This window comes from Chaetodon trifascialis, chromosome 20 (assembly GCF_039877785.1).
Source record: "Chaetodon trifascialis isolate fChaTrf1 chromosome 20, fChaTrf1.hap1, whole genome shotgun sequence".
Taxonomy (NCBI): Eukaryota; Metazoa; Chordata; class Actinopteri; order Chaetodontiformes; family Chaetodontidae; genus Chaetodon; species Chaetodon trifascialis.
Genome location: NC_092075.1, coordinates 21,280,000 through 21,305,652, shown reverse-complemented (window position 1 = coordinate 21,305,652; position 25,653 = coordinate 21,280,000). Strand labels below are relative to the sequence as shown.

Genomic DNA, 25,653 nt, shown 5'->3' with positions numbered 1-25,653 from the left:
GTGTCTCTGCTCTATATTTGGGGAGGGTGGTGTGATAGTTGGTACAGTTGGTAGCGATAACGCAGCTCTATTGCATCTCTGCTGTTCTCATTTGGAACCTTGAAGCTTCCATTTTTAAAGAAGGTCAGTTTTACTGTTTTGTTCTTTGTTAACTCAAGTGTTGTCTCATGTGAGGTAGTTGCTTTTAATTCATTTACAAAACAGTCACTACACTGTGATACATACTGTTATCGTGAAGTAAAATTACAGATACTGCGATAGAGGATTTCGGCTGTATCACCCCATCCCTACTTCTAAATTAGGCTTTTTATTTTTAACTGAGTCCTGGCTGTCGCCTGGCAACCACAGCCAGTTGCTTGAGCTATGCAACTGGCTATGGTTGCCAAGCAACTCAATCAGAGACAATAATTCAATTCTTGTCTCTGATCACCTTTGTATCAAGTTTAACACTGTGTTCCATGTTGCCCCAAAACACCTTACCAGTAGCATATGATCACGTAGCCTAAACAAACACAGTGTTTCAAAATTTTCCTCAAATTTTGGCCAAGGCCTGAGAAATCATACTCCATCTGAATTCAACCCAATGTCAACAGCTTGAAAACATGTATGAATATTACATTCCATTTCTGCCATATTCTGCCAATAAATCTTACACACTGGTTCCTTAAACTGAAAATATCTAGAAAATGAGACAGAATTAGAGCAGAGTTGCTTACAGCTCTCTGACACCCCTAAATACAGCCCTGCAACTGGTGATAACAGTTCCTCCCATCTTGTATCAGGAGATAACGGCTTCCCTCTCTTCACCTCACTGCTGCCTCTGAGCGGGTTTTCTGCTCACTCCAACAAACACCCACACACACTGATATCAGCCAGCAGTACTATCAGCTTCTATTCCATTGATGGCTGCAGTCATATAACACTTACTCACTTTTTCCATTTCTTACAGGCATATTTACAATGTAATGCTGGGCGGGAACTTCAAAATATGTCAGCTGCATGTGACTCTCAAAGTCATCACCCTTCCAAAGTCCAATTATCCACTTTTAAAGGCACAGAAGCAGCAAATGTTTGGAAATGATGCCAAAAAGGGTGGATGTAAGGCAAAAATATCTTTTATACAACAATTACTCAAGGAACTTGAGCAACTGGAATATGAAATGTAAGTCTACACCTTTGGTTTTTCCTTAGGTATAGGCAGTATGAAAACCTGGCTGTCTGTATCTGCATCTGCACTCCATTTGGTTTAGGTGAGGGGTGACATCTGGGTAGAGTGTGCAGGAGGAGGACACATCTGCAATGATGGCTGTGTATGCATTGATGTCAATACTATATGTATTTGGACATGTCGGCAATGTGAACGAAAGAGTGAAAAGAGTACGAAGCAGCTACACTCATCAACACGCCCACTCGCTCGCAGTGTAGTGGGGTAGCAGTGCATTCATTGTTAACTGAAAATACAGCTTAAGGGATAGCTCCCATTGTGGAAGCCAAATCTCTACCAGTGGACACATTTCCACAATTGCACCATATCATACCACCCAACCCTACTCAGACATGGCATTAACTGCATATTTCATTCATGATGTCTTGTAGCATATAAAAAGAAATATATGGACATATGGACAACAAGGTCAAAAACTATATTTTCAATGGAGCAGGTCTTTAATAATATTTAAACATATTTTTGTTCAAGGAAACCAACAACTTTACTCTTGCTCTTTAAAAATACTTTTCTTACCCAATGACTTTTTTAATCATCAGAATAATCTGTATCAATCATGACATTGTATAGCCTGGGCATCCATCTTTCATAATTTCTCTACTATAAATCAGCCATTTCTCAAACAGTCCTGCACAGATACATATTTTTAGAGACAACGGGTGGATCTCATGCTACCTATAAGTGCTAAGAGAAACCTTGCTCTGATAGGAGAAACACTTAAGTGTGTAGGTGGATGAATGGAGGGCAATGGTTATTGATTCACCCCATTAAAATCAATATTCAGCATAAAACCTTTATCAAGGTCTATGCATCCTTCCTGGTAAACAACAGCTCAGTGCAAGTTCAATGAGGTCAGAGGTCAATTTGATATATCTACATCAAAAGCCATTATGGGCTGTGGAATTCAAGAGGCTCACCCTAAATGCATGTTAAAGTTGCACTCCAGTCTGAATGCTTTCACTTACTGAAAGAAGGTCATTAGCCAGGTACAGAATGTGTAAAGTAATCCTAAACACTGTTACGATGAAGCAAGGCTACACCCCAAAATTAGACTCATCTCAGAGACACAGCATGTTTCCAGTAGATTAATAGACTGGACTGACCTTCCCTAAATCTTCAGTTATCATCAGAGGTCCACTGAGGAGCGGATGAAGTCATTCACTTTGCAACTCCCAGTTACTATGGTGAACCATCTGTTATGACTGTCACACTGACGCCATACTGGGAGGATGGAAGTGAAAGGAATTCAGAGGAAATGGGAGAGTCTCATGAGACCAAGCAAGCCTATTTCCATGCTAAGGAACAGAGGAGAGAGGACAATGAAAACAATGACATAACTGACTACACTACATCTTTTCCTTTTCCTCAAACTGAACTATGTACAACCAGCAGCTGGCTGTATCTCCATTTGCTTTACAGCATGTCCAGCCAGAAAACAAGGACGGAGGAATGAGTTTATCAACGTAGATGCAGCAGAGGATTTGTTGTAAGTCTGTATGACAAAACATGTAATGCACAAATTCACAATAACTGTAAATAGGTAAACCGAGAATGTGAAGCAAAAGTGGTCAGCAATCACTTAGCAAGTTTGAAACTTTTAACAACCAACTGCAGGGATTAACAAATATACAATCTGAAATTGAATCTACATAAACAGAATTTAGAGGAAAGGATTCTATAAAACAAACTCAATGAGAGCAGTAACTCAAATACTTAATACTTGCTGAGTCTTGGTCTGCAAAGGCTCCCGTCCAGTCAGTTAGACCAGCCTTTCACTGCTCTGATAAGGCTGACAACTAGCAGGCATCAAGGAGTATGCAAACTCATCTCAGAGTTTTCGGATACATGATATAGGATCACGAGAACTTAGTTTTGTTGTTTTTATAAAGGTAGGATCACACTTGCATTTTCATGCAAAGAATATCACACCAACAAAAGACATGCAGTAAAAATAATCATCCATCAACAAACATCATCTATTTTGATGTTTGTTGGAATATATGAGAATAGAGTTATTTAATAATAAGCCAGGATGGTCCCAGCTCAGTATAAATTAAAGTCAACAGAAAAACAGACAAACGCATGCGCCATTGAGATCATCAGCCACTTACCAAACAATCAGGACATTTAAATTAAACCAACATTACAGTTTGACAGATGTGAGAAGATGAAAATAGGACAACAAGTGCAGAACCAAAACGATACACACATCAGATTTTTCTCGTCTGGATCCTCAGGTTTCCTTGTATCTTTGCTGATCGGAGGGCTACATCTGTGGCGAAGTTATAGTTAGCAGCAGCGTGTACATCTGTAGTACACTCCTTAACAGTCTGACTGACTGAAGAAACAAAGTCTCATCTACTACGCAGCACGAAGAGACGCAGTGCACCTGCAGTGACTATGCTGTACAAAAGAGCAAGCCAAGATGTAGCCCAGCCCATGCGTCTCTCCCTGCTCTGTACCTCCTGCCCCTCCCTCCAGCTCTCTTCCAACCCTTTACTCAGCAAAACAGCATCATCACTGCCCTACACTTCTCTCGAATCTTCTTTCATACATAAACTTAAAGGCACACAGACACACAAAAACACAGGAGCACACAGTGAGATAAACGTGAATGTTACCTTGAGTTTGGGTTTAGTAAAGGTTGACATGTTGCGTATCTGTGTAGACTACAGTGTAGGGCATAACACTGATCACACAATGAATAAGAAACAATCAGCAGTGAGTAATCACAATGAGAGGACACTTTCACAGGAAGCATTATGTTTGAAGTTCATCATGGTAGTGTTTCAGCAGTCAATACAATCAACAATCAATGTACATTTGAGAGGGAAACAATCTGAGTCTTTCATGCAAACAGTCTCAATATGTCTGTAAAGTAGTTCATGCCAGCAGTACAATGACTTAGCAGGCTGTGCTGTATCTGCAGGTCCAACACCAACCCTGACAGCCCTGGAGACAGGGAAGCCTATTTTCTATGTGGGTCATGGTCACCCTACAGTTACAATGGAAAAATAGAAATATGTAGGTTTTCATTCACAGTAGCACAGGCTCAAAGAGCTGTCCCATTTCACTTCCATCTTACTGCATCACAGCAACATTAAGTCAGCCTGCAGTGCTTACTTACACAGTCCAGAACTCTAGCAGAGGCTGGTAGTTCTGCCAAAGCTCACTACTGTAATCCTCCTGCTTCATCACCCCCGAGTTTGAATCAACTGCTACCAAACAATGAGTCATGCATCATATATGATTTTGTCTGATCAAACTGATTGCAATTTGATATCTAATGATGGTGAAAAATGTCATGTTTATCTGAGCTTAGAAAAGGCTCATTAATCAATGTTTGTGTCAATAATACTCTCATTTTCCCTGTTGCTGCCATTTTCCATTTGGCTGCAGGAGTGCTTCAATTTGCTGCGTAGGTGTAACAGCCAAATAACAAATACAAGTCCTCTAAAGCAATGCAACAATAACATATCATCAGGCCAGTTAACTGCCCGGGTGAATAGGTAGATGAATACTCATACACTCATATCAAATGGCATAACTGCTCAGGCCATGGCCCAGGCCTGCGAAACATGTGACCTTAATATTGAAAAGTGTGAATGCACACCGGCAACATTTAGACTATATACACACAATATATTCAAGATTAATCCACAAAAAAGTTTCTGTATCACTACTTTTCTAATGTTTTGGGGTTTTTTTTTCTAAAATAAATGGTATGCCCACCACATGAGCAGCTGTTCTGCCGCTAACTGAAGGACTGCAGGTTGTATGTTTGGCAAAGAACATTTAATACACTCAAATCTGTGGAACCCTTGCCCGGGATCTCAGTGTTCTCCACAGTTACTATGGTACCTCTTTGACTCCCATGGTGCTTAATCACTGTCTTGTGGGCTGTATACTGCAGCTTTCTATTTAAATTCTCTCTAAGAGTGGAGGGGCAGTTGATATGTGAGGAACTTGCCACCACCCTGACAAAGCTGCCAGGACAGTCAGCTGCAGAGGTGTGAGATTGCGCCTTCACGTTATGTGATGTCCAGCTGTTTCTACTGTCCACACCCGTTTTCATGCAAACTGTGAATTTACACTATCTTTATGTAAACTATATTTCATCAAAGCTCTGCTGGAAATACCACAGCCTGTTTAGAGCCTGATTCCACGCCTGAGAAACATGTCACACTAGCTGTCCACAACATATTAATCAAAACTGTGTCACATATTGCTCAAGTAAGTATATCCGTCCACCAGACAACACGAGTTAATTATTAAGCGGCCATTGTCGTCCAGTGCATTTTAAAAATGCAGGGTAATAAGAGGACAGACAGCTGGGGCCATATGTCCAAAGGTATTCAGGGCGGGTCCCTTCCAGCCATGGCCGACAAGCTACTGTAGCCAACGATATAACCTTCCCATTCTTGATTCAGTGGTATTTGATTAATTGATTCAAAACTCAAAATGCAATTTACAGACTGTGAGTGAAGCCCTGTTTCAATGAATATTAGTGAATAAGACTTGGTCGCTGCAAATGTACGTTGTAAACTAGCAGACATGTTAGCAGATAGCAGCTTGAAACATACCCCTTGCTTTTGTTCGTTAATTTGAGCATTTTATCTAAACGACCAAAATCATAACGTTCACATTATACTTTCAAGGTGGAACACATAACAGACGGATACATTTTTAAATCAACCATTTTGTGTGAACGCAACGCAGGTCGACGGGCGTCAATGAAAGCTAACGTTAACAGAATGTCATTTGGTGGGGTGGCTAGTGACACATTTAACGAGATAATATCTAACATAACACACACGCAGCTTGAGCGGAAAGCTGCAATGCCCGGCCTGCTGTTATCGTTACGACCGTAACGTTACTGTAAATATCACTCAACCAAAGGAACCCTTGCAGCTAGCTAGCGTTAGCCATCGAGCTAACGCACCCATGACAGAGAGCACAAATTGAATTAACAGAACAGGGCAAGTAGGAACGCACGGTCTACATTGTGCAATGGACTTGTTGTAAAATAACCGACTCAAAAAAATATAAGCATTTTTCGTACCTTTGTCTGTCGTCTGAAGAGCTTACGAAATGGTGGTTATCCAGGCGGATCGAGGACGAAGGATGAGAGGCTGCTCTCGATGGTAGCTGTTTTTTTTTTAAGCAAACGTGACGTAATTTCTGCAGCTGTACGGAAAGAGCCGATAAATACCGGAAGTAACCGAAACAGCATAACACTCAAAATGTGTACCGCATTTCATAAAGAAAATATTCAAACATTGAAGCTTTTTTTTTTTTTCTTCAGACTTACACTTCATACACCCCCCGCCCCCCCGACTGTACAGGAAAACACTATAAGACAAACAGTGTATAAAGCAGGTGAGGCAGACTTGATGCTTGCTGCTCACAGACAAGTTGTGCCTAATAAAATTAGTGCAGGTCAAAGCAGGGCTGGGTGCTTTTTAACTATTTTATTGAAACATTGTGCTCCCATCCTTTAGGCAGACACTGTATTGTTGTAACAGTATACAATGTGGCACTAACAGTAAACTGATTCAATGACTGCTTTCAGTTATTCACACTGAACTGCACAGTCTGTGCTCAACTGTGAATAAAAAACATTTCAGCCCTTACATCATTTCTCTATAACCAGCAGTGTTGTCTGTGAGAATTCCTTCAGCAGCTTCTCTATCAGCTGACTACCACAAGGACTTATCAGACAAGAGGTCATCTGTTCATGAGCTGTTACATATTGGTTGATTGCAGTATTGTTTTGCATGTGTTATTTCCATTTTGAAAGCCCTCTCCTCATGTGGACTCAATATGTTCATTTTCAGTCCTAATCACACCACTATAATGTGAATCTGCATCCTCTAAAACGACTATGTGAATAGTTAAGGGGACAATTCATCGTACAGGCCTATTTATGAGAGAATAGAGAAAAGAGCACAGGCAACGTCAATCTTCAATCAGTTTGACTCAGGTTCAAAACATTTTGTTGTTTTATTGCCACTTTTAAGTCATTCATAGTGGATATCAATTATTCAGTTATTAAATAGACTCTATGAAATAGTTATGAAAACAAATCACAATCAACAGCTATGAACTAATGTAGTTTGTGAAACTGTAAACCCAAAACAACAGTTTTGACACACACTGTCCTGTACCAGCCAAAGGACAGCGATAGCACCGATCAGCTCCATACAATCAATGATCATAGATGTATTTAAGTGCAGAATATGTTATGGATGGCTTGGATACTGTAATATAAAAAAATAAATAAATAAATAAACAAATCCATCGTTTTATTGTGAAGCAGTAAAATACAGTATGTAGTCTTTTAATTCTGGTAATAAACATATCAACCCAGACAAAAGATACTGTGTAGGTTTGAGGGAAAAAAATGAGCAATTTCTATTGTTTTTGGCATGAAAATACAAAAACTGACTTCAGTTACCAATCACACATTTCTGAAGCCAACATTCAATCTGAAAAACCACAAGGCGCCATCAAAAGTAACAGTCACCACTGTAACTTGAAATACAATGACAATACTTGGTGTTGATGTTTAGTCTTGAAGATTAAATAGAAAATATAGGAAAAGTAAGAAAAGCAAGCGAGACCAAACGTTGCTTTCTCTTTGAGCCTCAGAGAGCTGATTCGACAAAAGGCTGCAGGTTACAGTCACTAAGTTCAGTTTGTGTGAACCATCAAAGCTCTAGAATTCCATCCGTTAAACTATTTTTTTACCGTGCTGTCCTTTCATACAACCACTTGTGCCCGCACTGCATTATTGACTCTAATCACTGATGCTCACTGCATGGCTTGAGTATCCCAAACATGGAAAAACTACATGAGATGAAACATGATGTTAGTTACGTCTCCCTTTACATAGCAAGACATTCTGGTTTTATTATGCCAACAGGTATCCAGTCACACTGGTAGTGAAGCAACCAAGGTAGTTTGTACACTACAAATGCCAAGATGGGCATTTCATTTTGGATGCACATGTGTTACAGTTTCAAAATTGGAGGTGAGATCTTGGATGTACACAGTTCACTACGTTTGCACATTTTGCATTACACATACTTTATCACCAAGCCAATCTCACATGTCAGTGTCAGAAGTTGCATTGTGCTTGTGAAGCTTTGAGGCCTTCATCTCCTCTCAGCTCATACCTGATGTTAGAATAACTCAAAGGTGTTAGAAATACATATAATGGATTAAAGCATCTGGTTGAAAGATGTTGGAGCTGACTAACAGCCATCCACATGTGATTATAGCATTCTTCCAACCATTCTGCTTCTCATCCTGATTCTCAGTGTCTCTGGGTCAAATCTGTGGGAGTGGTTGAGAGGTGTCTAGGCAGCATGTATTGTTTCTGTGTTGCTGTTTTGTTTTGTTATTTTGGATACCACCACTAGAAGTGACTTTTTCCACTCATTTTTTTTACATACTTCATTTAAACACTTCAAGATTTGTGTGAGTGTTTTAATGGAAAGCCACATTTTATTGTATACCAATTCAGTTCTAAACATATCTTTCCAGAAACGAGTCTTACATTCTAAAAGTCACACTAGCAGGCCAAGATCCTGCTTCCTCCAGCTCTTGTTAGCAAATCTATAAAGGAACATGCTCCACCCACAGCACTGTTTTAGAATGTGTGCATATCAAACAGCGATGTCAAGATGGTGAGGAGGCACGCAGTGAGCTGCTGAGGGCCAAGTCTCCAAACACATTGGCGTAGGAGGCTTTGAGAAATTGGACGTAGTTCTGCAGGCTTCGGTTTGTGCTGTCTGACTGTTCCAGGCGATCTTTCACATCCTGCAGTCGGCTCTGGTAGCGGCGCTCCACCTGAGCATCAGAAATACACACCTTACAGATCTACTGACACAGCTGATACAAACAGATTTTGAGCACACTCTTATTGGTAGCCTTTACCTCCTCTTTGCTGCGTCGCAAGTGGTTTATTTCTGAGGTAGTCTTACTAAGTTGGGTCTCTAGGTCCAATATCTTGGATTGAGTGGAGCGTTCTTTGGTGGCAGCACGTTCTCTTGTCTCTGACATCTGGAGATAAATGTGACATATCAGACTTAGTTAATGGGCAAATGTGGGAAAAAACAGTTGATAACTAATATAGCCCTATATACAGGGGGACACATGACTGCTACACAGAACTTCCAGTCGTTTCAAAACATGCCTTTATGTACCAGGCAGCAACTGAATGCGGGCTGAGTTATAAGATGAACAACATCCTCCCAAAGTGTACAAATATGGACTGTGAAGATGTTACATTACAGCAGATGGTAATGCAACAGTGTCATCTACACAGGCTTCTTGTCAGCACATTTGACATCAATCATTGTGACATACACTCAACTGAAAACAACACAAAGACAATATATTTAATGTTTTACTTAAACTTCACTGATTTTTGTAAATATATGCTTGGTCTGAATCTGATGCAGCAACATGTTTCATGTTGGGACATGAAACAAGTTGGGACAGAGACAACTAAAGACTGGGAAAGTTAGGAATCTGTGATCAACCTGTTTACCTGTGGAATGTTCCAAACAGGTGTTTTTTGGAGTATTCCACAGGTAAACACGTTCACTGGTAACAGGGGGTATGAGAGGAGCATCCTGGAAAAGCTCAGTCGTTCACAAACAAGGAGGGAGGGACGTTCATGACTTTGTGAACACATGATTGTATAAAGGATATGACTACATGGACTCAGGAACACTTCACTTCACACTTTAATTTATGCTTTACACTGTGTGCCAGCTGTTTTGGAATTGGGAATGTATGTCTGAGGATTATGCATATTGAAGCAGCTGGGAGTGAATGTTGGAGCTGCATGTTATTTATGTGAAGGGGGAACAGAGACTCCACGGTGACAGAATGGATGCCCTTAAAGCCAGCAGGCTGGCAGCATCCTTTGGGTCAGACTTGGTCCAAATAGTGAAATCTAACATCAACAAGGTGGTGAAATTGTGTCTTCCCCTGCCTTTGAGCAGTGCAGCATGTGAGAGAGGAGTCTCACGTCTCAACATAATACAAACCAAGTACAGATCTCATCTGTCACACACTCGTCTCTCAGCACTGATGCACAGTCACAGTCAAAGATGAACACAGAGATATTTGACCCAAAGCCAGCTGTTGACCTGTGCTCACTAACTAATTGGACGGTCAACCACAGACCTCCATCATCTACCTTTCAGCAGAGGACAGTGAGGGAGACACTGAGGATGACAGCAAGGAAGAACATGTTTATTAAGGACAAGCTATGTAAAGGGGGGAGTACCGAACACCATCTCCTGGTAAAAAGCAGCTAAGGTTCAACTTCTTAGCTGTACATCCTGTGAACCTCTGCATCTGCCCGGCTTTTTGTGCCGATGCAGAGGTCTGCTAATGATGATCTACGACTGTATTCTTTCCCTTTGTATGACCAATGTTTCACAGCTGTCGTCAGTTTCAGACCTGTTGGCGAGCATCATCCAGAGCCTCCTCCAGCTTTCGGCTCAGCAGGGAACATTCCCTTGTCTTGTCTTCCAGGTGGAGCTGATGGCTGTGGATGGTGTCTTCCCGTTTTGAAATGACCGCCTTCAGGTCGCTGTTCTGACTGCCAGCATCCTCTAGCTTCCTGTGAGATGACAGAAAAGCAGAAAGCAACAACAACAATGAAAAGACGAACATGTCCCACCCCATGCAGGACACCTTGACAGCGCTGGGAAGTTCCATCAGAGAGAGGCTGCTTCACCCACGGTGCGTGAAGGAGAGATGCCGCAGGTCTTTCCATCCTGCTGCTGTCAGACTTTAAAATCAACGCTGCTGCCAGTAGACCACACACGCTCAAACTGATCAATTCACTCACGTGCATTGTAAGTGCGTAATACTTCCTGTGTGTCATAATGTTAAATTCAACCGTTGTCTGTTAACTGTGCTGTTGTTTATGTTTCCTTGTTTTCTGTTGCACTATCCCCTTTGCTGCAGTAACACTGCAAATGTCCCTGCTGTGGGATTAATAAAGGATTATCCGATCCGATCTTAAATGTTGGTGTTGTACAAACAACAGAAGTCAGTTACTGTAAAGTAGCCGCACAACAACATGGTCAGCAGTGACACAGAGATGCAAAGAAGCTACGGTACATATTGCCCGACTGCTGCAATATGTATCAAAAGTCATATTTCAGTCAAATCCGAACACAGCGATGATGGTACATATACATATTTTTAGATGAGGTGACACTTTCACTTTCCATATCATTATATCTGATGTCTGTCAACAATAAACATCCATATATCTGCTTAGAAATCATAGAAAAAAGATGCCACTTATAACTCCAGAAGCTGGAGATCCTGATCCTGATCCTGATCCTGATACCAGATCACGTGAGCCAAGAATCCATTTTGCCAGGTTTCAAGTTACGCATTTATGGGCAAACCACAGTAGTGTGGACCAAATATCCTGTGAAGAACTACTGACAGCTATGGATGAGCGTTATTTACGTTTGAAAACAACAATGGTGGCTCCTAAAGAGGTTAGCGTAGATGCTGTGCTTACTCATGGGGGAATTGTTGGTTTCTTTGTAGATAAAAGAGCTTGGTCTGTACCAGCTCTATATGGAAAGTGTCCTGAGACAACTTCTGTTGTGATTTGGCGCTATACAAATAAAATTGAATTGAATTGAATTGAATTGCTGTAGCATCAGCTCTATCAAAACTGAAGAGTGTTTCTTCATTGAAAGAAGAGCAAAGAGCAGCACTGAGGGCTTTTAGGAACAATGTTTTGCTCTTCTCCTAACTGGCTTTGGCAAGAGTACGACACAACATCGATCTGATTGGTTTTAGTAAGCCCATGACAGACAACGTTAGACAGATGGTTCATCCAATCACCCGCCAAGCACTTTTTTGGAAGTTGCTGCCGTTTTCCAAACAGTTTCCGAGGACAACTTCCCAGAGGATTCTGGCACCTCATGTTAAATTGTCTGTACACTCCAAACAGGACCTGATAATAACTAATGATGTCAGACTTTGAAAACCCCTGGTCTGAACAAAGCATCAAAGCCAGTGTAGAAAAGAGGAAGTACTGACCTTTCCAAAGTCTCCACTTGTTGCTGAAGTTGTCTGTTCTCCTCCAGCAGCACCTTGTTCTTCTGTCTTAGAAGCTCGGTTTGGCTGCCCTGGGTCTCCACCTAATACAACACAGGACAAGTCTCTTATCAGATGACATGAACTGTATGTCCAAGAATTAGGTTTCCTACTTAGATTGATATGTTACCTCCAGTAACATATCCAGGTGAAATGAATCAAATGGCAAAATTTAACTTCAATATGAACTTTGTTGGAGGTTAATGCTGTTTTTAGTGTTAGTGCTACTGCAATTCATTTGTCTGTTGTTTAAGTCACTTTAAAAGGACAATTATATGGTTGCAACGTCAATGTACATTACAATAAATCCTATGACTTCCAATCACTTACTATATTTCCTGGTGTTACAAATAGTTATTTGTGCTAAAAGTGCAGTGCATACTTTCTACTCAGTTCCAAACAACAATTTTATTCAAAAGCATTCAGTAAGTTTTCTCAGAATCAATGGTAACATTAGACACGCTATTAAATTATCACTTTAACTTCTGGAATTTTAACGGTTATGTCGACGTGCTAACTTGAGCTTGTATGCACAGGACTGTGGTGACCTTCATGCGGAGATCAGTCAGGGTCGTGCTCAGCTCCATGCTGCGTCTCTCCTGGCTGCGCTCCCTGTCCTGAGCCTCCTGCAGTTGGAGCTCAGAGCGTCGTAGGGCTTCAGGCAGAGGCTCCAGCTCCGTCAGCCGACTCAGCAGGTCTCTGCGCACCTCCTCTATCTCCTGCTCCAGCTCCCCCCGCACCGCCTGGGCCTCCCGCTCCGCTTGAGCCAGTCGAGCACAGTACTCATCTGCCTCAGCCCGGGTTTTTCCAACCTGTGCGGCGGGTTCAAACTCTTCATGAACATTGACAGTATACATGGGACTGAAATCTGCTGTGCTATCACAACCTCATACCTTTGCACTCTTAATAGCACAGTACGCTTCACGTACCTGGATCTTATAGCTGTCCAGCAGGCTTTCATATTGCTTGATGGAAGCTTTGACCTGCTGGAGCTCTGACTGAGACAAGGCCAGTTTCTCCTCCACGGCAGACGCTGTAACCTGACAGCAACACACAGCTTCAGATGATGTGTCGGCAGTTATTAAATTAACAGGACGGTACATCTTCCTAATGTAATATAAGTCAATGGAGGTCTATTAGAATGAAAAATGGGGAGAGGAAGAGCATTATCCAAGATGCAAAAGCATAACACACATGTAGAATTGCTGATCAGGGCGAGATCAGTTCAGCGTTCAGTGAATGTGTTCTCACTGTGAGGTGAATTACAGCTCTCTGTGGACTGCTGGGTGTTCTCACCTTGAGGGATTGGTTCTCCAGCTTAGCAGCAGTGATCTCTGTGGTCAGTCCATGCAGGTGATCCAGCAGGGCTTCTCTCTCCACTCGGCTTTTATCCTCTGAACTGTGCAGCTGCTCCGTCAGCTCTGCTATTCGGCTGCATCATATTACACAACGGCTGTCAAATTTTCATTCATTTATTAAAAACGGCGGAGTTGTGAACAGTTTAAAAAAATTCCCACTGGGGTTTCGTTTCACCTCAAAAAGTCAAATTCTTTCTCTCGTTGCAGCCAGTGGACTGCTTTCATGACAGTGCAAGCCTCCTGCATTATTCAATACACTTCCACCAATCAGATTGCTCAGTGGATTACTTCAGGAATTGGGCGGACAAAACAGCTGTTAGGCGTCTCCCAGTTGCCACGGTTATGAAGTTTGATGACTCAATGTGCATCAATATAAAGGCATCCAATGCGCCTCATGCGAGAATCGCCCGTACACACAGATGCCTTCTCCACTGACACGTGAGTGAGTAAGATAACTTGTCACATCCACTAACTCTCTCTTGTTTAGAAATTTCTGTTCGGCACGAATGAAATTCTCATGTGGTCCAGGCCGGACTTTGTCCACTGAGTGAAAAGCACTAAGCTGACTTAATTATAATGTCTTAATATATATATGATATTCAGAGTTTAAATGTGTTATGAAATAAATTCAAATTCAAAATTCAATTATTTTCACCATATCCATGTGATGCGCATCATGGCTGCAGTTATTTCTTATTTTCTGAAAAATCCTCTCACTCTGACAGCTGCCTCAAAGTCTTTATGGAGGTTTGTCGAGGGGATCGTCCTCTGTTGTACCTGACATCACCTGAATTCTCCATATCTGCGTCTGTCACACCCCTTTGACCGCCCTCCATCATGGACTGCTTTGCTTTAGAAAGAATGTTTTAACCATCTAACTTCATGTGTTCTCTCCATATGTCTATTACAGTGCAGCTCTGTCCTGATGACATTCATAATGATAATTCATATTGTCTTATTTTGTGGGTCCCCTCATACCACTGAGCATACGGACTGCAAATGGTGAAAAGTAAAAAAAGAGTTTATGATAAGAACAGAAAACTGTTCTTGCATGAGACCTTATGATTCCTCTCTACTAACACACACCTGATAAAGGCCAGGAAGGTAGATAGATGACAGATGCAAGACATTTGCCCCGATTCAGTATTACTTTGAATATACTAAAACTAAGTACAGTGTTGAGAGTAAAGTATAATGTTGACAGTGCCCCACTGACAGTGGGTAGATGTCAGTCTGGCTGTGACTGCAGCTGCACATAAAGCTATGGGAAATGTTTTTATGAAGCTTTATTAGATTATTTCATTATTTTCCAAACAGAGCTGTCACTACGCTGACATGCCATTACTTAGCTGTGAACAGGTCCTCCATGCAAACTAAAAATTGGTGGCTCTCTCTTGTCTCTAGTTCCACAGTGTCTGATTATCATGATGACAAACACTTACACTCGCCTGTAGCTGAAGCCGTAACAGCGCTGCAGTTACCTGTTCAGCAGCGATACTTCAATCTCCAGTTTACTCTTGTCTTTTACTTCTTGAGCATGGTGACTCTGCCAGCTCTCCGCTGCTGACAGTGCATCAGCCACCTGCTTCTCCTGTTGAACAGAAAAGAAAACATTTTTTGGTCACTGTGGAATATTTTTGATTGTGTTACAGGCACCAGTGCAAAGTGTAGATGTGTGTGACGGGGCTTAAAGCACAACACAAGCCATGCCGAGAGGACTGAAAGAGCAGTTCACTGCTGAAAGAGTGTTCCTTTAAAACATGGCCACCACTCTCATGTTTAACAAATGCACCTATTGAGGATGTTAACAGTAAGTACCGTATATGACCCTCACATGTCTGTGTCTTGTGTGTCTCTGATTAATCTATCTTTAGTTGTAGTGGAGCAGCTTGCTGCTCTGTGACGGTCCTACCATGTCCAGCAGCTGGACGCTCAGCTGGCCTGCAGTGCCCTCACTGCGCTCTGCTCGCTGTTTTTGGGCTCGTGTGGCCCGTTTCAGAGCCTCTCGGTCTGCATTGGCCTGCTGCTTCAGCTTCGCCAGCTGCTCCGTCAGGTGCTCCATCTCTGCCTTCTGCTGGTTGGCTGCTCGCTCCAGGTTCTGAACCCGGTGAAAAGACAAGAAAGGTACTGCAGTTGGATTTGGTCTCAACTTGTACAGCAGAGTGTCAAAAAATAGGTAAGACATATTGCTGCAGTGGCCTTGGTGACAAAAGCACTTCATTTACCGAGTATATAATCTTAACGCACACCAGAAACAACAACAAATAATTACACAACATAATTGCCTGCACTCGGACAGACAGATCATGACCGTGACAAACCTTTATCTGCACAGTAAGCCGGTTGTTCTCAGCTTCTTTGCTGCGGAGCTGTCCTTGTAAATGTGCTCTTGTTGCCTCCAGGTTCTTGGACAAATCAGCTGTGCTCTTGGCGTTGTCCTGCATTCCCAAAATTCAGCAGAATTCACATGAGGGACAAATGGTTATTCTGCTTTGACCTACATAGCTAAAGGATTAAATGCCTCGGCAAGATATTTCTTTGTTTCTGATCCTTGTGTGAGACACTTTGACAGAGCTGCATTGACTGTAAAAAGCATCACATCTGCTAACAGCTGCACTCACAGTACCTTCTCAGTATCCAGACGTTTGGAGAGTTGATTAACCTCTCTGTCTTTCTCCTGAAGCTTCACCACAAGATGCTGTAAAAGGAAAGGCAGGGCAAGTTTTACTAACAGAGCACATTTCATAAACCTCAAGGTGTTTTACATGAAGATAAACACAAAACATGGGAAAATACATATGGTGTGTGTAAGCCCTTTGAAGGAAAGGAAAAATACAGAACATTTAGGAAAATTAAATCAAAATAAAGTAGAGTTAGTGGGATTTGACCGAACTCACAGCATTTTCTGCCTCAGTGTCTGCCAGCCTCTTCAGTAACTCATCCTTCTGCTCTGACAGTCGCATTGACTCCATCTGCTCACAAACAGTCCACCAACACAGAACAATACGACAATATATACCATGACACAATATCAACTTAGCTGTCAGCTGTCAGAGGACAATGTTGTTTTATCTCTATGGAAATACTTGATGAAATCCAATTACTGGATTTGTGCTTTTTTGGCGTCTAGTCAAAGTATCTTGATTTGTGTTGATATGTCAGACATTTAATTCGCTGTGTCAGCCAAAAACACATATTCCCCTCAGGTTGTTTTTATCCATAATCGATTTCTCTACCAAATTTCTAATAAGTTCGACATAGTATTAACAATAATAACTTTATTTATTGATGTCTGGTTTGATGCGGTAGTTCCCTTAATCCAAGACAATTTTCTCAGAATCAGTCAGCCAATCAGGACACAGCCCATTTCATCAAAAACCGCGCTGCAGGTCAAATCCCGCCCAACAGAGCTTCCTATCCGGCCTTCAGAATATTAATGAATTCAGAAAATGTGCACATCTAACATTACTCACCAGAGGAAGAGGCCCAGTATGTCCTGAGAGTAATCGTTGATTAGATGTTTTGAGCCTCAAACTGAATATTTTAGTTTGCCTCCTGGGATCCCAAAGAGGAGTAGTTTTTTGTTGAGATAAGACTCATTCATTGGTCATTGAACTGCAGCATTTTCTCGTTCAGTATCTAGTTATCATTATGGATTTTCCAGACTCATAAAATTGTAATTCAATCATTTTGTAAGAAACTGAAAATGTTCTCATTGTAAGAACGAGTCAATCCAAACTCCTTCTCTCTGCTTCCTTTCACATTCAAAAGGCCACAGTGCTCCCTGTGCCCCTGCTTCAACTTCTGACTCACTGGTGTATTAGCAGACAGTGTGTTGAAGATGCCTCACACACAGTACCTGGGATCCATGCTGCTCTCTGAGAAGGTGCCGCAGAGTTCGGTTTGTAGCCTCAAATGTCTCCAGCTTCTGTAGCAACAGCTCCTTCTGACGGGCCAAGACTGAAGACTCAGAGCCGGACAGCTTCTTCAGCAGGACGGACAGACAGACAGACAGACAGACAGACAGACAGACAGACAGACAGACAGGCAGGCAGGCAGGCAGGCAGGCAGGCAGGCAGGCAGGCAGACAGGCAGGCAGGCAGGCAGGCAGGCAGACAGACAGACAGACAGACAGACAGACAGACAGACAGACAGACAGACAGACAGGCAAGCAGGCAGACAGACAGACAGACAGACAGACAGGCAGACAGACAGGTTGAACATGTTCTGTAAAAGGACTCTGTAAAAGGAGGTTTGAAACACAGACACTTACGTCCTGTCAGCAGCTCCAGGTTAATGTGGAATCTCCCACATAATCTTTTTGTATATTTGCAGATTAGACATTTTATATTTACTACCTGCAAGTTTCCTGATGATAAACATGTTAGGAGCTGTCTTGACAACTTTTTCCTTACTCCCAATATTCCAAAAAATGTATTTCCCTGTGTATCAGAGGCTGCAGGTCCTGGATCAATATAGCGCTGATAAAATCATCAGAACATGGGAGAAGGACCGTAGAATGACAGTAAGCCTCGACCAGTGGTGTTGTTCATTAAATGAGGACCAGTGAATATTTCATGGGCTGCACATACACCTCAGCCTCTTCACACATGAAGACCCAACATATCTCTTTTGTGCAAAAACTGTAAAAAGGAACTGATTTGCTCTTAATATGGCAATGTCCTGTGACAGTTTCTGGAAAAATATCTTTAAAAAGCTTTGCATAATCTTGCACATGGAAATAAAATTGCAACGTCCATCGTTTTGGTTGTTCTTCTCTCCTGAATGTTTTCATGTTAACCTTCAAAGCTGTTGTTGTTAGTTAAAGTATGTATTGAGATAAACCCCCAACTGTAACACAGTGGCACAGGTAAACTATACACAGTCTTACCAATGGAAAATCTCTCATCTACTTTTAAGGGGAATGACATGTATGAAATGTCAGATTTACTCCAGAACGGTGGATTCACTCTCAGAGTGAATCACACTCTTTCCTGCCCTCTCTGGAAAGGAGCAGCCTAATACTGGGATGCAGTTGACCTCTCTTCTCTTCTTGTAATGTGTGTTGTTAAATTTCTTAAATGGCTGTGATTGTTCCTTTTTTTGTTAAGTTTAATGTGTGTGTGTTTGTTTTGAAAATCAATGAAATTTAGAAAAAGACAGAGAAACAAAGACAGTGGTTTACCGAAAAAAGGTATGGGAATTCATTCTGACATGTAAATGAATTGCATCATATCAACATTGATTGTGGTCATTTACGGCAACTAAAATGTGCTGCTTTGTTCCAGCGAAAGCTACAAAGTCAGAAAAGCTTTGTTTCTCCTTCGCGTACCTGATGGCCTTGGATGTGACAGCAGCCTGCCGCTCTCTAGAGTTGTCAGGTTTCTAGAGAAGGTTGGGCCTGACAGGGCACATAATGAGGTCAGATACTGAGTGAATGAATACTCACACCACTTACACCGCACAGTTTGGAAACAGATTCTCGCAGGGCGGAGACTTGCTTTGCAGCTGCCGTCCCATCTTCCTCAGCCTCCATCAGTTTCCTGAGAAGAGCATCTTTGTCTTGTTGCACACTGTCCTCGTCTAATCTGCAAGGACGAGACAGGAATCAGTGCACTGGCATGCAAACTTTGCCTCACTGTGATCATACCAATACTCCTCAAGTATAAAAGGAGAACAATTACATCAGATGTTCCTTTAATCTGCCCTCAGGCTGAAGATAAACAGGATCTGAATTCTAACCTTCTTTCCACTGGAGAGGCATGAGACAGAGCAGCTCTTCTTTGTCCTCAATATTTTCACCCTGGATACACCCGCCATTCGTTCTATTCCACATCCCAGGTGTAAAGTTATTTCCAAAAGGCTATATAAAGCTAGCATGGCTCTGAGTCACTGGGACAAGGACTTACAACCAGACACTGAGTCTGTCTGCCTGGGATTGTCTTTGTGTGCTCTGTAACAACCCCTCATTCAAGCAGTAAGAAGGTCCTTAATAAGAGCACAGTGAGACTTTGATTTGAACACTATCATGTTCCCCTGAATGACACCTGCTTATGATGATGTTTGTAAAGATATAGCTGATTACCCTTTTTCAGACGCCCATGCCCAACCTAATTACAAAAGAAAAAATTTAAGTTATTGGGAGGCATAACTGAAAGAGGATTTAGACAGTGGAAAACAAAAGTTCTTCAAGGAGAGTTGACCACAGCCCACACAGGGCTTTAAACATCACTGCTGCATGTGCAGTATACTGTAGCCGAGCTCCTGCTGAAAGTCAGTGCAGGAAGTGTCTCTCAGTGCTACTCTGAGGAAGGACTGGTTTTAGTCTTAGTTAAACTTTCAGGGTGATTCCTCACAGTGATCCTGGGACATCAGATAAATACAGGCCTGAGAATAAACACACACACTCCACCTCACCGCCCCAGCACCCTTACTCTGACTTCCGCTAAGCTTTAAAATTATTCTAATGTTTATGTGAGAAACCACTTTACTGAATTTGTTTTGATCAATTGTATGTCAACACTGTGCAGACTTGGCTTTTACCCAAATAAGATTTAAGTTAAAGACCAATACCGTATTTGCCCAATAATAATGTCTCTGATGGCTCATGACATCAGGACATTTGTCCCTGAGTAAAGCCTGTCTGCTTCAGTCTATAACTTTCTTGTAACATAACTATCTACACTGATCTCTGAGACATTCACTCTGGCCAGCCTTACCACAATTCTCAATAACCAAAATCATTAAGTTCAGACGAAGAAGTGTTTTCCACTGACTGTACTTCCTGTCCACCCTTTCTCATATGAAGCGCTGTAAATGTGTTAAGTTTAAGATTTGCCTGGTGTAGTCGGTCTCCTCCAACATCTTCTCCATGGATTGCCGTAATCGTGTGTTCTCCCTCTCAGTCTCTTCCAGTTCTTTGGTCACCTCAGCCAGCTCCTCCTCCTGCTCAGCGATCACCCGCTGGGAGACATTCAGCTGCTCCGACTGACGCTCCAGCAGCTGCTCCTTCTTCCGCAGTTCCACCTGCATGCAAACATACACACGGACAGACACAAACAAGCCATATATTACTGGCGTCTTTGGGGACATCAGTCATACAAACTCTGTGAGGGTGCAATAAAACAGGGTTTCAAAGCTCAGCCCTTTCTGATGGATACCATCAGTGCAGATCTTGAACCTGTAATTCATGTCAGAGTAATATTCTGAACAAATCTGTACAGAACTCGCGTTGGTGGTCTGTGTGCTTCACCTGAATATCCCCACGATGTCTACCACTACACACAATAACTCATATCATAGCAAAAAACAAGTCTTTACCCTTTAATCAGAATTTTGTATTCATATGTCAGAAATGATTTTCACCACTTTTTATTTGCATTCCAGCCATCATTTCCCTGTTAATGATCTTTTTATTTCATCCTGACTTGGAAAGCACTTTTAATTAATCAATTAATCACAATTAATCATTGATGATCTTTCTGCTAAATGTTAAATAATGATTTGAGTCTATTTAAGTCACTGCCTGCCCACACACGAACAATAAAACATCAATAACATCTAAAATAAAAATGCAGATAAGAGGCCAATACAATGTCAAATCTGTTTGTGGATTTAAGTGTGATAGGGACCTGATAAGGGAAGGACTTGTGATGCAGACCTGCTCAGATCAAACTGACCTCATTCTTCAGAGAGCTGACTTCGGTGAGTAAGCTGTCAATCTTCCTCTCATACTGCCTGATTTGTCCATGCAGCCCTTCCTCTTCTTCTGATGTGAGGTCAGCCAATCGCAGCACAGACTGGGAGTGTTCAGGTTCTGGTTCAGGGAGCGGTGGTGTGATCTCAAGACGGTGCGTTGGCCCCTTGGTGCAAATTACACTTTCAGTAACTCTTTTTTGCCTAGATGAATCCTTTACAAAGCTGAGGCACGAACAATCTTTTACTAACAATGACAATATGATTTATGATGTGTTACCTCCCACTTGTATGAAGCATCCCGTATGGAGGCCTTTCCTGGTGGTATCCATGGCATTCGAGTTTTGACCTTGGCTGTAGGAACAAGGTTCGCTCTGTGGGCCTTGGCCTTCCCCTTTAAAACACAGAGTGTGCAGCAGCATGTCACTGGCATCTGTCAGGCCTGACTATGCTGCATAGTAACTACATCGTATGAGAACAGGTGTGTACTATCGACAGGTATGAGTAGAAGGAGATTTCCTAACTTTTGATAAGAAAAAAGGAAACGATCAAGGAGATATATATCTGGAAAACTGTATTTACAATATTAAATAAAACACTGAAAACAAATGACATCTCTTATATGACAAGTAAGGATGATCTCTAACCTGAGGAGTCCTGGCAGGACTCATCCTCTGGCTCTTCACGTGCACGTGGACCGGTGTGGTTTCATTGATGTGCACGTGAATTGGAGGTGAACTTGACCGATTTCTCACTGCTTTCCTCTGTGAAACAGCAGGTGGTTAGTATGTCCAACCAATTCAACCGATCACAATTTACCATCGAAGTAAGTGTTGAGCTGATGGCATGAGGCCTGAAGAAAAGGGGCGGGAGGGATGTGTTCAAGGTGTACTGTATGTGGGAGCACAGGGAACATGATCCCATACATCACAAAATAAGACAGCTAAGATTTCTGTATGATTGCTATCATGTCAAGCAGGAATAAAGACACAAATGTGCAGAATCTTATAGGAAAAACTAGGAACAATGGAAAAATGTTTGGGGAACTTTAAAGTGTATTCTTTGGAATAGACTATTGTGCAATATATTATCCAAAAATGAAATAAAATTTAGTGGCAAATACTAGCTAATCTCATACACAGTTATACTAAGTCAAATTAAACAGCTAATTCCAAACAAACAAACCTATGAATTCCAACCTAACACCGTTTACAGACGATTTCCGGTGGGTCTGTCAGCATGCATGACATTAATCATCAAAACACAACGAAGCTTCGCAGGAAGTAACGTTCTACTTTGGCCTGACATTAGCCATAATTTACTAGCTAACCTTGACAGCAGCTTTGCTAGCCTGCAGCTAACTTACAAATTCTCCGTCTTACCATGTGAGAAGCCAAAATATACCAGTCGACACTTGAAAATATTTTTCATTAGAAGAACGGCTTTTTGTAGTCAGCAGGCAAAATGAGGAGGAGAACACAAAAGTCTGTTGGACTGGAAGCTTGGATAAACTTCAACAGGTAGTGACGCTAGTTCTCTCTGGTTGGTCAATTTCAAGCATGTGGTATCTTCCTCCAACCGTGATTGGACCAGGTTCAATATTTTAACGTTCCTTAGCAACACCCTCACCCCAACAAGCTATCGTAGTATCAAAGATCTTCAGTGTGTAAAGAGAAGTCCCCCTTTAGAGTGCACGTCGTAAATGCTCTGACTAGATGGCTTGACATAACTCAGGCTGCCTGTTTTTAATTCGCTTTAAATAGCTGCTAATTTGTTTGAGAACACCTACGACTAAGAAGTTTAACAGATGGGTCTCCTGACATGAAGTCATTTGTGTTGAAGAGCTGAGGGGAGAACACACATTTCCTGGGGGGCTCCAGTGCTGATGGTCCGGGTGCTGGACGGGTGTCTGAGTTGGAGTGGGTGAGAGGTGTGTGTTGGCTTATCAAACGTGCAGTCAAACACATTCAGGTCATCAGCCAGATGATGGTTCTTCACCCACAGTGTGGACGGATGGAAAGAGAGTCAAAATAAAACAGTAAATGAGATAAATGTAAATGAAGATGGACGAAAACATTGAAAGAGGTATGAAATATGAGGTCACTGAGACCGCCCTCTTTTTTAAACCTTTACCTGTCACCTCAGGACATCCGCCATGTCTCATCTGACGTATTTCAACGTCACAATAGTATTCTCATTGAAAAATATGGAATTGTAATTCCTCATTGTGACCACTGGAGGGTCGTGAGCACACAGATTTCAAGGGAGCGGCGACAACATACCGTCACTTCCGGTACGAACTTTCAAAATAAAATTTTGAAATTGGACAGCAGTATAGCGGAGAGATAGTTTCACCTGGGGCTGCACGGTGGCGCAGCAGGTAGTGCGCGTGCCTCACAGCAAGAAGGTTGACGGTTCGATCCCCGGGTCAGGCGGGGCCTTTCTGTGTGAAGTTTGCATGTTCTTCCCGTGCATGCGTGGGTTCTCTCCGGGCACTCCGGCTTCCTCCCACAGACCAAAAACATGCTCATTAGGTTAATTGATGACTCTAAATTGTCCGTAGGTGTGAGTGTGAGTGTGAATGTTTGTTTGTCCTTTCATGTGGCCCTGCAATCGGCTGGCGACCGGTTCAGGGTGTACCCCGCCTCTCGCCCATTGTAGCTGGGATAGGCTCCAGCCCCCCGCAACCCCGAAAGGGATAGGCGGTATAGATAATGGATGGATGGATGGATAGTTTCACCTGGTTTGAATCGATGTGTCATGTAGGCCCCCACAGTACTGACATGCAAAGTGTCAGTGCTGTAGGTGTCCTATGTTATAATCTCTGTGTTCAGTTGCAAACAAGCTCAATGATATCTTGCACTCTGTTTTTTGACGCGAAGCCTTTTATAATTCTATATTTATAACCCTTGTTCAGGTTTGTTGAAGTGGGGCAGTAATAAGATCCTTTTCCATAGTCAGTGTGTCACCTATAGTCCAGTCCAGTTTGGAGAAGCAGAGGGTGGTACAGGGATGGAAGCAAAGCAGTGTACTGCTGTGGACAGGGTCAGCAGAAAACATGTATTTTACCCACTGATAAAAAGGCCCACCTAAAATTATCAATAGCAGTTTAAGTGTACACTATATTTAGAATATTTCCAGAACTTCACCATCACACAGGTTATTCTATTCTGTATTGTTACACATGAGCGCCTCACACTACGTTACACCACAGGGTCAGAGACAACAAATACAAGAAAATAAAAAAGAGTGTTTATGACAGCAGCAGCAATGAAATGCTGTTCACTGTGGAGACAAGGGGACACCTTTATGAACTAGAGCAAACAGAAGAACTTCTACAGAGGGAGACTGAACAGACCGACCGAGGGAGGAGGAAACCTCTGTGGAAACTGCATTTATTTACTGGTAGTTTGGTAAATCTTTTCATTTGTTTGCAGGTATTTAGTGCTATATGACCTGATGGTTGAGTTCAGCAGTGCTCATCAGGAAGTGTCTATGTGGCTCATTGATCGCTGATCTGGATCAGTGAGTGAAGCATTGTTTACAGTAGTTCCAAAGGAAGAAGCTGTTGGATGGCAAAGCACTGAGAATATCCTAAATATAGCATACACATAAACGGATATGAATTATTTTAGATGGACCTGTTTTAAGGTGGATACAACGCATTTTGCTGCTGACCCCGCTCACAGCAGTACATTGTTTTCCTCCTGTCAGCTTCTCTAAACTGGGGGCATTCTGACTGCCATCTACTGTAGGTAATACACTGACTGTGGATAAGTACCGTGTATAAACCCACTTCAACAAATCCAAACTGTCCCTTTAACTACAGGCACTGCTCTAAGATTATGTGTCCATGGCAGGCACGGATTGCTCTTAAGAACTATTATTGCTATAAGCTGAATGAATGTTTTAACTGTCAAACTAAAACTTGGCTAGATTTTCCAGATTCAAACATCTGCTGAGTACACCAGTTGACTAATGAACAATTCACAACAATGAATCAGATGACAGTCTAAAGTATAAGACACTCCTCAAATACACCCCTTCCTGTATTTTGAAAGTTTTACTTTTCTAAATATGCATTTAAATTCACCAGCTGATCCATGCTCTATGCTTCCTCCGACAAAATGAATCCACACTTGTTTTGGTGAGTCTGGCACACGTACAAAACAGAGAAAGTTTCTTACACTTTAATTACTCATTTTTAAAGTTGTCCTGACAAAC

At 42.0% G+C, this 25,653-nt stretch overlaps 2 protein-coding genes across 3 annotated transcripts in view; both read right to left on the bottom strand.

The window, feature by feature from the left end:
• The window catches only part of sptan1 (spectrin alpha, non-erythrocytic 1), a 34,654-nt gene extending 28,267 nt beyond the window's left edge, over positions 1–6,387 (bottom strand). Inside the window, exon 1 of the mRNA XM_070989637.1 lies at positions 6,288–6,387. The gene's annotated coding sequence lies outside the window, so the exon portion shown is untranslated. The remainder of the gene's footprint in view (positions 1–6,287) is intronic.
• An 819-nt stretch (positions 6,388–7,206) lies between these two features.
• Positions 7,207–22,954, bottom strand: odf2a (outer dense fiber of sperm tails 2a). Of its 2 annotated transcripts, none has more exons than XM_070989625.1 (19): positions 22,812–22,954; positions 22,077–22,193; positions 21,710–21,823; positions 21,414–21,596; positions 20,573–20,760; positions 19,184–19,322; positions 17,594–17,719; positions 16,632–16,706; positions 16,361–16,432; positions 16,056–16,172; positions 15,647–15,832; positions 15,216–15,325; positions 13,673–13,808; positions 13,306–13,416; positions 12,925–13,188; positions 12,320–12,420; positions 10,706–10,868; positions 9,167–9,292; positions 7,207–9,079 (listed from the first exon to the last, which is right to left on the bottom strand). In XM_070989625.1, exons 1-19 carry the CDS (start codon positions 22,812–22,814, stop codon positions 8,909–8,911), a joined length of 2,502 nt encoding a protein of 833 aa, XP_070845726.1. In that variant the 5' UTR covers positions 22,815–22,954; the 3' UTR covers positions 7,207–8,908. The 2 variants fall into 2 exon arrangements, with proteins under 2 accessions (XP_070845726.1, XP_070845727.1); XM_070989626.1 differs by having other exon boundaries at positions 17,594–17,716; positions 22,812–22,944.
• Positions 22,955–25,653: the final 2,699 nt, after the last annotated feature.